This window comes from Chrysemys picta, chromosome 9, assembly GCF_011386835.1.
Source record: "Chrysemys picta bellii isolate R12L10 chromosome 9, ASM1138683v2, whole genome shotgun sequence".
NCBI lineage: Eukaryota > Metazoa > Chordata > Testudines > Emydidae > Chrysemys > Chrysemys picta.
Window position 1 is genome coordinate 61288051 of NC_088799.1, and position 15411 is coordinate 61303461.

At 49.5% G+C, this 15411-nt stretch overlaps 1 protein-coding gene across 5 annotated transcripts in view; it reads left to right on the forward strand.

The window, feature by feature from the left end:
- Nucleotides 1–6224: 6224 nt before the first annotated feature.
- OCRL (OCRL inositol polyphosphate-5-phosphatase) overlaps nt 6225–15411 on the forward strand; it is a 33492-nt gene continuing 24305 nt past the window's right edge. For 2 of the 5 annotated variants that reach the window (XM_065557212.1, XM_065557213.1), the window contains exons 1-9: nt 6225–6376; nt 6599–6671; nt 9083–9162; nt 11754–11792; nt 13075–13185; nt 13261–13356; nt 13901–14027; nt 14116–14277; nt 15001–15102. In XM_065557212.1, the coding sequence (XP_065413284.1) occupies nt 6340–6376; nt 6599–6671; nt 9083–9162; nt 11754–11792; nt 13075–13185; nt 13261–13356; nt 13901–14027; nt 14116–14277; nt 15001–15102 (827 nt within the window). In that variant the 5' untranslated portion in view covers nt 6225–6339. Of the gene's footprint in view, nt 6433–6598; nt 6672–9082; nt 9163–11753; nt 11793–13074; nt 13186–13260; nt 13357–13900; nt 14028–14115; nt 14278–15000; nt 15103–15411 lie in introns of all 5 variants that reach the window. The other 3 variants (XM_008175168.4, XM_042853375.2, XM_065557214.1) reach the window with 3 other exon arrangements.

Below are 15411 nucleotides of genomic sequence, written 5' to 3' on the forward strand. Positions count from 1 at the left end.
GTTAGGCAGTGGGTGGGAAGTGCTGGGAGGGAGGGGGGGAGGAGCGGGGATGCGGTGAGCTCTGGGGAGAAGGAGGAAGGGATGGGGGTGGGGGGAGCTTGGCTGCCGATGGGTGCAGAGTACCCGCTAATTTTTCCCCATGGGTCCTGCACCCCCGCAGCACCCACGGAGTCGGCACCTATGCCACAAGGCCTCTTCCTGTTTCATGGGTTGTTTAGTTACAGTGGTATACACAACGAAAATGTTTGCTACTACATTATAACAGGATACAGATAAGTAAAAACAATGCAAGTAACATCCCGTTTGTTTTCATGAAGTTTAAACACCAACTACACTCTTATACATTTAACAATTACTTTGACCTATATTAATACACAAGTGAGTTGGCTTGGGGCTTTGGCCTGAGCTGGCACCTGGTCTGCCAGCGTCACACCTTCCTGCTTGGGGAAGGTACTGAGTACTTCTAGCTCAGTTAGGAGTGCCCCTCCAGACATTGCAGAGAGTCAGCACTGAGCCCCTTGTCCAGTGCAGAGAAAGAAACACAGACCACATTCCTCAAAGGAGCCAAGCCACTCTAGGAGGTCAAGGTCCCTTGTACTGTCCATCAGGAAACAAGCAGGAACACAAGGCAAAGCATCCCCTGTGAAGAGACTCTGCCCAGAACCCTAGTCAAGGGTTATCGACCTGGTACTGGTGCCTGGGCCATTAAGGCTGACCCCTGCTGTGGTACCGATCCCTTCAATGATACAACAGCAGCAGCAGGGAAATCTCTCAGTACCAGGCAGTGGCATTGGAACAATTTTTATAGTGGGGGTGCTGAAAGCTATTAAACAAACCTGTAAACCCAGGATATCAGAAAAACCATTTCAAGCCAGGGGTGCTGCTGCACCCCTAGTTCCAAGAAACGTCCGAGGCCTATGTAGCAGCATGGCATCTGCTCTGTCTCTTGATGCTGGATTCTCCAGTAGTGCAGGAGACAAACTGGCTGGAATTGCTTGATCCTCGGGCTTCTGTGATCCCAGGAACCCCTAAATGCCAACTAGCAGAGGGTTCCCCATACCGTAACTCACCTCAAATCTGATACATTCATTGCCTCAACACACTCTTATCATAAATATATCACAAAGGTGTCATGTAAGGTATGAGATGTAAACAGGTGACACACTGATCCCAAAATCATTGCATGATGTACATATGGGTTGTGCATGAGTTATAGATGTGTGCTGGAAATATGTTCTTAATAAAACTAACCTACCCTAGATAAATGAATGTGTATTTACCTGTCTGACAGGCTTGGTTACAGGCAAAGAACAATTAAAATGTGATTATGTATAAGGTAAACAAAGCCACCAAACTAAACAAGTGGGGGAGAAAACTATTCAACAGAATTTGCACCCCAGGAAGACTTCCTGGCTCTTCAGGCAGAGACCATGGACTTTGAGTAATATAAGAGACGCAAAAAAGACTCAGTGGCAGGGAGAGCACAGCAGGCTGGGAGTCAGAGGCACTGGGAGACATTTGTGAGGCCCCATGAAAGGAGCTGTAAGTCAGGATTGAGGTACGTTAGCAAAGGTTTGTGGGGACCTGGCCTAAATCAAAGGTGCTGTTGGATTTTGAGGGCCTGACGCAGTTGCTTCTGGGGTAAGACCAGGGAGCTGATCTGCTCATCCACCACCCAGTGACCCAGCCTCTCCCTTAAGAAGTAGGCAAGCCTTCTTATCTTGCCTAATGGGTCCTGATTGGCTACTGCTTCCTCCCAGCCCTTTCAGCCACCAGAGGACCAAGTCTTGTTAGTTCTGCCAGTACCAGAGCTTGGAGTTCTGAACTCACTGCCCCTCTTTCCTACATGACAATTCTCTGTGGGTGGGTGTGTCAGGGCAGTGACGCCTCCAGCAGGGGCAGAGAAGGCCGGGTACACCACGTCACAGGACCAAGATGGAAACAGCAGGGAGTGCTGTGGCCCTGGACAGTGTTTGCACTGGCAGCAGTTTGGAGGACATACACACTGCTGTATCTCAGGACAGATGTGAGGGCAGAGCTTTTCTGGGAGCCCAAGACTGCACTTACAGGGATGCTATGAGGCCAGGATTCAGGTGCACTGAGCTGCATGCATAGCACCCTCCTGTGGTACATCCTGTAACTGTCTCTAGTCCATGCTATTAGCCCCTCACTCTTGCAATCATAAATAACTTAACTTTCCACAACTATTTAGAGAGAGAGAGACTGTAACATTTCAGAGGACAGTGAAAAACTTCAGAACCTGGCAGTGATGTGCACACACACATGTGCATGTAACGTGTGTGTGTGTGTGTGTGTGTGTGTACGTACACCAGGGTGTCCCAGATCAGTGTAGCATCAGCAGACACCTAGCTGCAGGATGTGACCTGCTGGGCTGCAGTGATTTGCCCCATGCTCTCAGTGCCAGAGCTATCTCCTGCATTTGTACATCTTCAGCCACTAACACGGTCCCGTTGGGGTTGTTCACTGACTGGTCACTGCGGGAGAACCTTGTTTTACTGAGTAAGCTGCATGTCAGGACCCTGTTTGATCATTTTCCTCATGGGCCTGAGTCAATTTGAAATGAAAGGCTCTGCCATTTCTTCACCAGCTTGGGTGTGGATGGCGCGGTGGTTCAGTATGGCTTCAGATTCACAATTCAAGGCCAGTCACAAACAACGGCTCTGCTTCTTGAGCAAGGGCCAGCCTCGCTGCCGAGTACCTGTGACCTCAGTATCCTGCCAGTCATCAATAAGTAACAAGCAGGGGACGGGGGAGGGGGAGGAGAGGGGAACTTCTTGTGACCTCACAGTCCCACCAAGCCATGACTTCCTCATGGGCACAAGCCATTGACCATGTAACTACGAGGGACAGGAACCGTCCCACTCATCCAAATGGCATGGGGATGATTTATTTCAGGCCAGCCCTCCTGCCTGTCCACTTCTGCCACCACACTGACTCATGTGACACCACTGGGCTTCCCACCAGTTTATCTTCCTAAAACAATGTGCCTTCCAACTGTCATCAGGATCCCTGGACGTACAGGATGCAGCTCCATCCAGAATGAGCACTCAGCAAGGGAATGGCAGTGGCATTAGGAGATAGACATTAGGAGGCCAAGAGCTTAGCAGTGTTCAAAGCAGTGTTGCATAGCAAGATTATCCAAAGTTAGAGTGGTGAGGGTGCCAAATAATCAAATAATGCAGTGGTTCGGAAGGGAGTTAAACTCTTGTGAATCAGGGCATAAGCCAACCTCTAAACCATTTTTTTGCAGGGGGAGATTTGAGGTTTTCAGCCACATTACAAAATTGCTATAGAAACAGACCAAGATGGTTCATTAATTTTAATACCAGGAGGGACCACTATAGTCATCTAGTTTGTCCTTCTACGTAACACAGGCTATAGAAATTCCTCCATCAGCTCCCACAACTAGTGGTTGTATTAGAGTACATGTTTTAGAAAGATAGTCACTCTCCAAATGCTTGGAGAATCCCTCAGGAAGCTGTTCCAATAGTTAACTACCTACCTCTTGTTAAAAATCTGCATCTCAAACCCAGCACAGTACTCCCCTAGGCACAGTGACCAAGATAAGGGCAACCTGGAGAGGGAGAAGTACTGGCTGCAGCTTAAGGAAAGGAAACTATCAAAGAGCAGGAGCTGATGCAACAGCAGGAAAAGAAGCAGCCAAAGAGAGCGGGGTGAAGATCCGGCTACGTGTTTGCAAAGTCTCGACACCAGGAAGAGCTTCCCTAAAATACCTGTCCATTCTTTCACCTTTTACATCTTCTCACATAATAATAATAATAAAAAAACAAAACAACACCTTTGGGGGTGGGTGGTTCCAGGAACACTTTAACCTACAATGATAAAAATTAGTTTCACTCCTTCATACTTACTTGAATGACACAGAGATGATTTTATGAAAAGCAACAGAGGATCCTGTGGCACCTTTAAGACGAACAGAAGTATTGGGAGCATAAGCTTTCATGGGTAAGAACCTCACTTCTTCAGATGCAAGTAATGGAAATCTCCAGAGGCAGGTATAAATCAGTATGGAGATAACGAGGTTAGTTCAATCAGGGAGGGTGAGGTGCTCTGCTAGCAGTTGAGGTGTGAACACCAAGGGAGAAGAAACTGCTTCTGTAGTTGGATAGCCATTCAAAGTCTTTGTTTAATCCTGATCTGATGGTGTCAAATTTGCAAATGAACTGGAGCTCAGCAGTTTCTCTTTGGAGTCTGGTCCTGAAGTTTTTTTGCTATAAGATGGCTACCTTTACATCTGCTATTGTGTGGCCAGGGAGGTTAAAGTGTTCTCCTACAGGTTTTTGTATATTGCCATTCCTGATATCTGACTTGTGTCCATTTATCCTCTTGCGTAGTGACTGTCCAGTTTGGCCAATGTACATAGCAGAGGAGCATTGCTGGCATATGATGGCATATATAACATTGGTGGACGTGCAGGTTAATGAGCCGGTGATGTTGTAGCTGATCTGGTTAGGTCCTGTAATGGTGTTGCTGGTGTAGATATGTGGGCAGAGTTGGCATCGAGGTTTGTTGCATGGGTTGGTTCCTGAGTTAGAGTTGTTATGGTGCGGTGCGTGGTTGCTGGTGAGAATATGCTTAAGGTTGGCAGGTTGTCTGTGGGCGAGGACTGGCCTGCCTCCCAAGGTCTGTGAAAGTGAGGGATCATTGTCCAGGATGGGTTGTAGATCACTGATGATGCGTTGGAGAGGTTTAAGCTGAGGACTGTAGGTGATGGCCAGTGGAGTTCTGTTGGTTTCTTTTTTGGTCCTGTCTTGTAACAGGAGGCTTTTGGGTACACCGCTGGCTTTGTTGATTTGTTTCTTTATTTCCTTGTGTGGGTATCATAGTTTTGGGAATGCTTGGTGAAGATCTTGTAGGTGTTGGTCTCTGTCTAAGGGGTTGGAGCAGATGCGATTGTACCTCAGTGCTTGGCTGTAGACGATGGATCATGTGATGTGACCGGGGTGGAAGCTGGAGGCATGAAGGTAGGCATAGCGATCGGTGGGTTTTCGGTATAGGGTGGTGTTAATGTGGCCATCGCTTATTTGTACGGTGGTGTCTAGGAAGTGAACCTCCCGTGTAGATTGGTCCAGGCTGAGGTTGATGGTGGAGTGGAAGCTGTTGAAATCATGGTGGAATTCTTCCAGGGTCTCCTTCCCATGGGTCCAGATGATGAAGATGTCATCAATAGCGTAGGTAGAGAAGGGGCATGAGTATATGAGAGCTGAGGAAGTGTTGTTCCAGGTCAGCCATAAAAATGTTGGCATGTTGTGGGGCCATGCGGGTGCCCATAGCGGTGCCACTGGTCTGGAGGTATATATTGTCACCAAATTTGAAATAATTGTGCGTGAGGATAAAGTCACAGAGCTCAGCAATAAGTTGTGCTGTGTCATCATCAGGGATACTGTTCCTGACCACTTGTATTCCATCTGTGTGTGGGATGTTTGTGTAGAGAGCCTCTACATCCATGGTGGCTAGGATGGTGTTTTCTGGGAGGTCACCAATTCATTGTGACTGAACCAGGGAATAATTTGTCAGGAGTCTCTGGATAGGATGTAGCAGTGTTTTTATTTGGTAATAACTGCAAATATTTCCACAAGTCATCACCAGGGCTGCCTAGGGTTTGAACAGCTGAGCCAATATCTGCAATTTGGTTCTCATTTCAGAGCAGGGTTACCAAGCTTTTAATCCCTATTAAATATGGAAACCCAAAAGGCAGCTTAAATGAGGTGTTGGAGAGCGACTTCAAGCTTTGTAATAAATCCTGCTGTAGGAACCCAGCATTTCACAGGCACTGCCTGGGAATCACTCAGCGATTGCACCCATTTCTGCAGGGCAGAGACACACGTCATTATCATTGCTGTAGGTGGCATGGCAGGCTCATTGGGAGAGTTCTAGAGCCTCCATGTTTGTAGCAGGGCTTTGCAACCAGTCCTGGTGAGATGAGGGCCTTGTGGCATCAGCCTGTGCCTGGGTGGCCCTGATGTGAGCCAGCATGTTCCCGGCGGCTCTGAGGCAGGGGGCCTTGCCTGGCGGGCCGGTGGCTGGGTCGCCCTGCTCTGAGCCCCCGTGCGACGCCCCGTGCCAAGGACATCACAGCTGCGGGCCCAGATCTGACTGAGGCTGGGGCGGCGGGGCAGGGCGGGAGAAGCCGGCGCGGCGCGGCTCGGTGCGGTGAGCTCCTCCGTCCGGCAGGGGGAAGCGGCCACCGCCGGCCCGGCTGGCGCCGCTCTGTCCGGCCCCGCTCGCTGCGCGCTCGGTTCGGGTGTGAGTCGCCGGGAGACGGGGAGTGGCCTGGTCCGGATCTCTCCGCTCTCCATGGAGCCGCCGCCACCGTCCGCGGCCTGGAGCCTCCATGTATCCGCCGGCCGGGAAGGGAAGCCCGAGGGGACCCCGGCGTCTGGGGGAAGGGTGCGGGACTGGCTGAGGGGACCCCGGCGTCTGGGGGAAGGGTGCGGGACTGGCTGGGGGGGACCCCGGTGTCTGGGGGAAGGGTGCGGGGGAAGGGGCTGGTTGGCTGGCTGGCTGGCGGGACACTAGTGCCCGTGGCATTGTTGAGTTCCTTAGCTGTGTGCCTATGCTGTGGAGGTGAAAGCAGGACGGAGGGAGCCCTGTGTCCTGAGCCTCTCCCAACGCCACGGGCAGTGCGAGTGAGTAGCATACACGGGTGCCCCGGCTCCGCAGGGAGGTTGCCTGTCCACCGTGACTCTTGCTCGCAGGTGCAGGGTTGAACACGGCTCCAGGCTGGCAGGTGGCAGGGACCCTCTTTGGGGCATACTGACAGATTGGAGTCATGGCGCGGCCTTTTCATTCCCCCGCCCTCCGGGGCCCATTGGCAGAGTGAAGCACAGGAATTATTCAGTCTTCACCTGGGCTGTGTTGGCAGGGGTGGCTGTGTAGAGGGTCCCACCAGGGGTTAGTGTATTGGGAGAAGGTTGGCATATCCCATGCTATTGTAGGGGGTGAGTCGGCTTTGGTGGGACTGTGTTCCTCTCCTTTATTGTTTGGGCATCTCTGCCCTTGCTCTGATTCCATTAGTCTCCCTTACTTCCAGTGTGTGGGCCTGGGTGATTGGTTAGTTCAATTATGTCTTTCTGGAATAGACTCAGCAGCATTATGTGAATATTGTTTCCTGAAGAGAAGTCTTCTGGAGTGTTGCTCTCTGGGAGATGGGGTGCATCAGGGAAATCCCCATGGTGTCACCCCCAGGGTAATGTCATACTGGAGGTTACAGGAAACATTTCATTATTTGCTTTGGTTTTTATCTCTTTATAGTAGTAAAGAAAAGAAAATTCAGATGGATTTTTTTTTCCTACTTGCTGTTAGTGGGTAGGCAACTATCTGGAAAGTTTGCAGTGACTCTTGGGGATGCTTTGCTCTGGGTAGCTGAACTCCTGTCTTGCATTTGGAATTAAAATCAGATCATCCCTATGCTCTTGAGTGCTGAGATGGAACTCTTAATGTCAGACTGACAACTATTGTTGTGAGCCTATTACAATTAATAGTTAAAGCTTTAACGTTCATGAAACCACATTAAAATCCATGTGAAAAGAGAAGATCACTCGCGTGTCTGAAAAGGCGATTGAAGGTTTTTTGACTTTTTTTTCTTTGAGGAACATAAAGAGGAGAAAATAGGAACTTATATTGGAGCTTCCCAGGAAACGCCCTTTCCATGCAGGACTTAAGGGTAGATCTTCCCTGCACCACATACAAGTAGATGGAACAGCACTGAGGCTTGCTCTACAAACCGATTTTGTGCCAATTTAACTAGTTTACTTAACAAAGTGATTTTTTTTAAACTAAAGTCGTTATTCTGCTAGTGTGGCTACAGCCATAGTGTTATACTGGTACCTTGTGTCCATATAACTTATTCCCATACAGGAATAGCTTTACCAGTGTAAAGGCCCTTTATGCCAATACAACCCCTCTACTGTGGAGGCAGTTATATCACTAGAAGAGTTAAAGCTATACAACTTTTGTGGGTAGCAAAGGCCTGAGAAATTGAATGGCCCCTCTGCTATCAGCATATTTGCTCTTGGAGTCTTCCCTCTCACTTTGGAGTGCTGTCCTCTAAACCAGGGGTTCTCAAACTTCATTGTACCATGACTCCCTTCTGACAACAAAAATTACTACACTACCCTAGGAGGAGGGGACTTCTGAAGCCTGAGCCCCGCTATCCAGGGCTGGAGGGCCAATTCCAAAGCTTGGTGGGGCCAAAACTGAAGCCTAAGGGCTTATGCCCCAGGTGGGGGGCCTGTAACCTGAACCCCACCACCTAGGGCTGAAGCCCTTGGGCTTTGGCTTTGATCCTGGGCCCCAGCAAGTCTAATGCCAGTCCTGGCAACTCCATTTAAACGGGGTCCCGACCCACAGTTTGAGAACCGCTGCTCTAAACAGATAGAAAAGTGGCCTTGCTTCCTGGTGCTGGGTGCCCAGTCAACTCCCCAGCTCCTCTGGTATAGTCTGTGGACCCATGGCCAGGGAGTTTAGCATGCTTCCTTTATCATGTGCGGATCAGGGAGCATCTTTGGGAGCGGTTCCTCCATATGCATATATTTGCATGCATCTCCCCGTATGTCAGGGGTCAGCAACCTTTCAGAAGTGGTGTGCCGAGTCTTCATTTATTCACTCTAATTTAAGGTTTTGCGTGCCAGTAATACATTTTAACATTTTTAGAAGATCTTTCTATAAGACTATAATATATAACTAAACTATTGTTGTATGTAAAGTAAATAAGGTTTTTAAAAATGTTTAAGAAACTTCATGTAAAATTAAATTAAAATGCAGAGCCCCTGGATTGGTGGGCCAGGACCCAGGCAGTGTGAGTGCCACTGAAAATCAGCTTGCGTGCTGTCTTCGGCACGCGTGCCATAGGTTGCCTACCCCTGCCGTATATCATGTGATAAATGCTCCTCCTCCCTGTCCCCAGCAACGTAGAGATAGAGAGCAGGGCCTGTGGTCTATTTGGTTCCAGGAGAAATACAGTCATGAGGTCAGCAACACCTTTTGCTCTAGAATCTTTTAGTTTTTGTGCTGTTGTGAGGCTTCTCTCTGTTTCCAGGTTGATTATCCATTCACAGGAAAAGGACCCATCTGACCAGGATAACATTCCCATCAACAGCCGTTTTAGATGTGTGCAAGGTACTGACCCTCCCACACCTGCTCCTCAGCCAGAAATCCACTGCTGTTTTTCCTAGCTGTACAGATGGGGACTTCCCCATGGAACTAAAAGTCAGAACTTACAATTACAGCTTCCTACTTCTTTCTTCTCCCAAACCGGTGTGGCGATTTGGTCCATCTTGATATCAATGTTGATGTGTGGATACTTGGCTAGTTCAGCTGTCAGCATGAAGGATGGCATACGCACCCCTTAGAGGGGTGCGTTTTGGTGGCTCCCATGATGGGAGAGGGCAAAAAGCACAGAACAGGCTGGGTCTCATGAGATTCCAAGTCCCCACAGGACTTTCAGGGTAGGCTTGAGGTCTTGTGGGATTTGGCCTGGGATTTGGAGCCATAAGATTTTTCATGGATCCACAGGTCCGGTGCTATGACCCCAGCTTTGGAACAGCCTCTGGGAGGATCCCATCAGTGAGCGAGACTCCCTAAGGGTCTCACTCTTCCTTGAGGGTAAGCCCCGCAGCTTCACCACCTCCCTGGGCTGGTTCTCTGGTCCTTCAGCACTCCTGCTCCCCATTGTGAGTTCCATTCATTGAGTCCCATTGAGGCAGACCCCTGTACAATCTTAGGGAGCAACGCCCCTCCAACAGCATCTGCAGTGACATTCAGCCAGCGTTGTCAAAAACAGAAGGGTTTGTTAGTCAACTGGAATACAGCATAAAAAGTCCTTGGTAAGGACAGAGAGAAGAAAGTTACAGCATTGTCCGTCCGAGTTAGCCCAGGACCCCAGCCAAACCATGTCCCCTCCCTTGGCTCCTGCTCTGACCCTCCGTGTTCAAGTTCCCAGGCCAGTCCCACCTGGACCCTCATTAGGCCTCTGTTGTCCAGCTGGTCAAACATGGCTGGCTTCCTGTAGAGGGGGTGGGCCATCCAAGGTCATTAGTTGCTATGTGCCAAATGTCCCAGTGTTTGGCTTTGCTATTGCCTTCATGGACTTGGGGCCCCAACCCCAGATAGCTAGGCATCAGTCACACTTGCCTCACTGGGCCTCCCCAAAGAGCAAACAGCTCTTTTCTCCCACCTAGAGAACAATAAAGGGGAAACTGAGGCACAGTATTCATACAAAAGATTACAGAAAATTCCCACTCTGTGACAAGAGCTCACCGGATTTTGCACACAATTTGGAGCCATGAAAAGAGCTATGTGTTCAGAGCCACTTCCTGTGTGCTGGTTTCCAGCAGTCAGCCCACCCTCGCTCTCTTATCCCTGTAGCTGCAGGCTTATGCTAGTCACTGCTTTGGGGTGGGGATGGAATTTTTCCTCATGCCTCCAGATTTGCCAAGGCTGGCTGGCTTTTTTCACTTTCCTCACAGTGAAATCTTGGGTTTGGGGTTGGGCAGCTAGAAGGCACAGTTTGGACCTATGTGAGCATTGTTTAGTTGTTGCATATTTGGCAGGTGCCCAGTGCAGGAACTCGCTAATTTAGGCTCCAGATCCAAAAAGGTAACATAGTGGGCATCCCAAGGGCATCTCCTTATGAGAGGGGGGCATCGTGTCTAGCCCCCTGTGGGCAGCAGGGGCCGGGGAACTATCTCAATGTGCTTGACGGCAGTACTGCCTTGGGATTGAGGTCCCCTCTTGTTTCAGCCTCTGAAAGGGGGTGGGCTGCTAGTGGGCAAGTGGAGGTGCCCAGAGACCATCCTAGTGTGATGATTGGCTCTCACTGTGCAGGGAGCCCCCAAGAATTGGCAAAGGATCACTGGGGTGCCAGTGACTGCCCTGGGCTTCCCCCAGTGCAACCTTATGTAATTTGACTAATAAAGTTGTGACCTGGTTAAAACCCATACCACGTGTGCTTGCCTTTTTCCATGCTGTGAGCACCCCAATATCCAGCATGAATCAGTAGTGACTGAAAATCAGGGGCTATTTGTCCCCTTTTGTGACAATGTGGGTTGGGGAGCCTTGGTGTTGGTGTCAGAAACTACTGCCTGGAATGGCATCAAATGGCCCTCTCTACTGGCAACTCCACAGAGGCCAAAGATAGTATGGGAAATGGGGTCTGAACGGACTGAGGGCTTGTCTACATGAGAACATTTACCAGCAGAACTATACCTTATAATTTTCCTGTGATACTTCCTGGGGGGGGGGGGGGGAGAGAACACTTTTTCTGCAGTAAGTGTCCACAAGGGGCATTATACCAGTGTAGTTATGGTATGTTTCTGCTTGTAAATTTCTCCATGTAGACAAGCCAGAGACTTGTTGGTGGACCTGTGTATGTGGGGAGCTAGCACTGCTGTTACTGCTCATGCTGCACTTGGGGAGTCAATCTCCAGGACTGTCAGGCTGGTACCTCTCATTTTAAACACACCGCTTTATAACTTCCCTGAATTTGGAGACCCATTTGCAGGGGGACCTCTGTCCAGTCTGGCCCAGCCTGAGGGGTCGTAACTCTCTCCAGTAGTGCCACTACTAGTGGTGAGAGACATGGATTGGTTCCTTTGCTGGGGCCTGGGATCTCCTTGTGTTGAGGGCAGGCACTGTGCTTGTGTTGTATGTACTGAGTCTCTGCTCCTGGACAGGGTGAACTTTCCTGATCTTTCTCTCTTGTTTTCCAGAGGCTGAAGAAACTCTGTTGATTGATATAGCGACAAACAGTGAGTCTGTTATGATGAGAGCTTTCTTCAACAAATATATCATCTCTCCATCACTGACACACATTCCTTCCTGTTTCACCCACTCTGCCTCCCCCTCTTGTCTCTTCCCCTTGTGCCCTCTGCTCTACCCCTATTGCTGTCCCTGTGCTAGTTATGGATTGAAAGGCTGTAGAGGGTTGGCTGGCTTTGTTACTCTTTTGGAAAATGCTCATTGCCACAGGGAGTGTGATCTAAATACTTAGATCAAAAGGTGTCACTTGGCTGAGTTTTGACTTCTCCCTTAATGCTTCTCCCAAAACCCCTCCCTGTGAGGCTGTTTGACTTTTCCCGGAACTTAACTTGCCAGCCTCTCGCTTTCCTGCTTCTGTACTATATTATTGCTCTACTCCGTGCTGCCACAGAAGCAACCCCATGGTTGGAGTGCAGGGGCAGTAGATGATGCCCACATTGGAAGTGTAACCCGATCAGGGCTTCTTAGGAGGTTTTCATACCTTGCAGGGTCCCATGGTGCTTTGCATGCAGCATAGACAGGTATAGGTAGTCTTTACTTTGCTTTGCACAGTGGGAGGTGGATATTAGGAAATACTATTTCACTAGGAGGGTGGTGAAGCCCTGGAATGGGTTACCTAGGGAGGTGGTGGAGTCTCCATCCTTAGAGATTTTTAAGGCCCGGCTTGACAAAGCCCTGGCTGGGATGATTTAGTTGGTGTTGGCCCTGCTTTGAGCAGGGGATTGGACTAGATGACCTCCCGAGGTCTCTTCCAACCCTAATTCTATGATTCTATGAACAGATGCAATTAATGATTAGGTTATCTTTGTAGCGTGTGGGCTGCTTGTCTTGGGGATCTGGAATCACTCTAATGGTCTGAAAATGTGTGTCTACTGCTACAAATACCATCTTGGATCCCTGTCCCCATTTGACACGGCATTTGGTGCTTGCAGTGTCACTGTTTCCTTTGTGAAGGCAGCTTCCCCTGTTATTTTTGAGTGTCTTTCACACAGCAGCAAGGGAGAGAAGTAGTTTTAAAAATCAGGAAAATGGCATTGGAACCCCCTCCCACCCACAAATTGGTGGGAGTCTCGGGCACAAGGAGGACCTGAGACTGCCTCAGACTCACTTTTTAAAATAGACTAAATGTCAAGATAACAGCAAATAAATGAGGAATTCAGTCATGAGCCCAGAGGAGCAAATGGCAGCTAGTGGCTTGTTCACTGGAGGGGCTTAAAGGTCAAGAAGCCGAACCTGTCTGTGTCTTGGTGTGTGTGTTTTGTATGTCTGAAGCTGGCTGCAAGATCAGAATACAGGGAGACTGCACACCAGAGCGCCTCTTTGAGATCCCCGATGAGGAACGCTGCCTGGGGTTCCTCACCGAAGTGCTGAATGTACAAGAAGGTAACCACACTTACAGCCATGTGTGTGTCTCTGGGGCTCAAGAGCAGTTTCTGACAGCAATGTTTCCTTCTCCAGCCCAATCGAAAGCGCCCTTTCCTGAGCACAGCGAGCCAGCCAGCTGGTATCAGGTGGAGAAAAACCTCCCAGCTCCTCCTCAGTCATCTGTTTCAGGTACTGGAGTGAGTCCCACCTCTGCAGTCACTACCCTATGTTCAGGACACTGTCATAGGGCCCTTGTTTTGAATAGTTGAGTGAGATACATACAAAACTATGGCCTCTGCAGGAGCTTTGATTTTCATTGTTCCTGTTAGGTAGGAGCCTGGTTAGTGCTTTTCCCCCATCCCCCCACTAACTCCCACAAAAAAACCCACCTCCTGCTCCTAGTGTGGTGTTACCATGGATTGATGTCTTATTGACATACTGTATCTCCCTCTGCGAAAGTCCCTCTTGGTTCATAATTGTCTCTCCACCCCTTTGTCTGTTCATCTTCTCACTCTCTGCTCCCCCTTGCTTCTGTCAGCATCTCTTCCCCTCACCCGCTTGGCACCATCAGGGTTGGTATAACACTGCTACCCCTTGCCCCTCCCACATTCCTGTGGAGATCTCTCTTCCCCCTCCTGGAGTTAGGTTGCCCCCTCTAGGTTCTTGTTAAGCTGTTTTTTGAAGAACATCTGCCTGGGTCTCAATCTCAACAGCCAAGCTTCTGTCATTACAGGGGTTCTAGGCTTTGAAGATCATTTCAATGCCATAAGTTTGGAGAAGAAAAGAAACTTACAAAACCAGCAAATGGGATCTCGCCGGGAGCCCCCGCCCCCTCCTCCTCCTCCTCCGCAAAATAGGCAGTAAGTAGCATCCCAGAGCTGTTGCCTTTACTCTCCAGTATCCTAGGCAGTAACCCCAGTTTGAAGTCTATGGTTGTCTCCTGTCTAGGTTTCATCGAGAGAGGGAAAGTGTGGCCAGAGACCAGCCAAAAGTAACCAACACCATGCGCAAGCTGTTTGTGCCCAACACGCAGTCTGGGCAAAGAGAGGGTCTCATCAAACACTTGCTTGCCAAAAGAGAGAAGGAATACGTCAACATTCAGAGCTTCAGGTCAGCGCTGCCCCCAGAGCCATAGCCACGAGGCACAGTGTATGTAGGAGTAGTGAGAAGCAGAGATTTTCCCAGCTTCTGTGGGCTACCGCCTTGAACCCAGCCCAGGTCTCAAAATCAGCTTCTGCTGATGGATGGCCTATGCGAAACAAGTAGTGGGGTTTCAGTCCAGTTCATAGGTGGCCACAGTACAACCCTACAGCCATCATATTGGCACTTCCCGGTGTCCTTATGGGTAATCGCAGCCCAGGGGCTGGGGGTTGAATTCCCCCAAGCAGAACTGAGGCATGTTGGCAGAGGTGCAGTAACTGGAGCTTGCACTGCTGTTGCCCATGCTGCATTGTCCTATGAAGACAAAGGGCTTCATGGTTGCCAATCTGGTGCCTTTTTGCCAACATGGAATTCATTTTCAGCATGCAGAAAGCCTGGTGTGTATCATGTAGCTAGGCCCCCAGTGAGGTGTCCCTTGCTTTGCAGAGCTCTGTGACATCCTTAGTACATTAGAAATGTGGCATGCACAGAATTCTCTGTGTTTTACAGTCTTTGACAGAGCTCTTCATGTTATGTGTAGTTCACACTCCTTAGCTAGTTCATGGGCCTTTTTACACAGGACCCTCATGCAATTCAGACACTCCCTGTCTTGATGTTGTGTGCATTAGAGAGTCTGGACCTATTCAGTAAAGCCCTGCCCCAGCAGCATGGCTGCTCTTGTGTGTATTGCAGGTTTTTTGTGGGAACGTGGAATGTGAATGGCCAATCTCCGGACAGTGGATTGGAACCCTGGCTAGTCTGTGACTCAGACCCCCCAGATGTCTACTGTATTGGGTGAGGCGTGAACTCCTGTTCACTTACACATACACATCTTCAGTCTCACTCCCTTCCCTTGGACACTGGTGGATTTTATTTATTTCAAATTCCCAGGCTTCCTAGTGGACTCCAAACTTTACACTGGTGCCTAGCATGTACCCTGGGACTCAGAAGGGAGGGGAATCTCCTTCACAGGGCTGGAGTAGTCAGAACGATGCAAAGAAGCAGCCAAAAGTCAAGTAGATTTCTTGAGCTAACAGAGACCCAGCTCATCCCCGGCATTAGGAAAGCAGGCCAGACTAATGCCCCTCAGGGAAATGGTCTCTG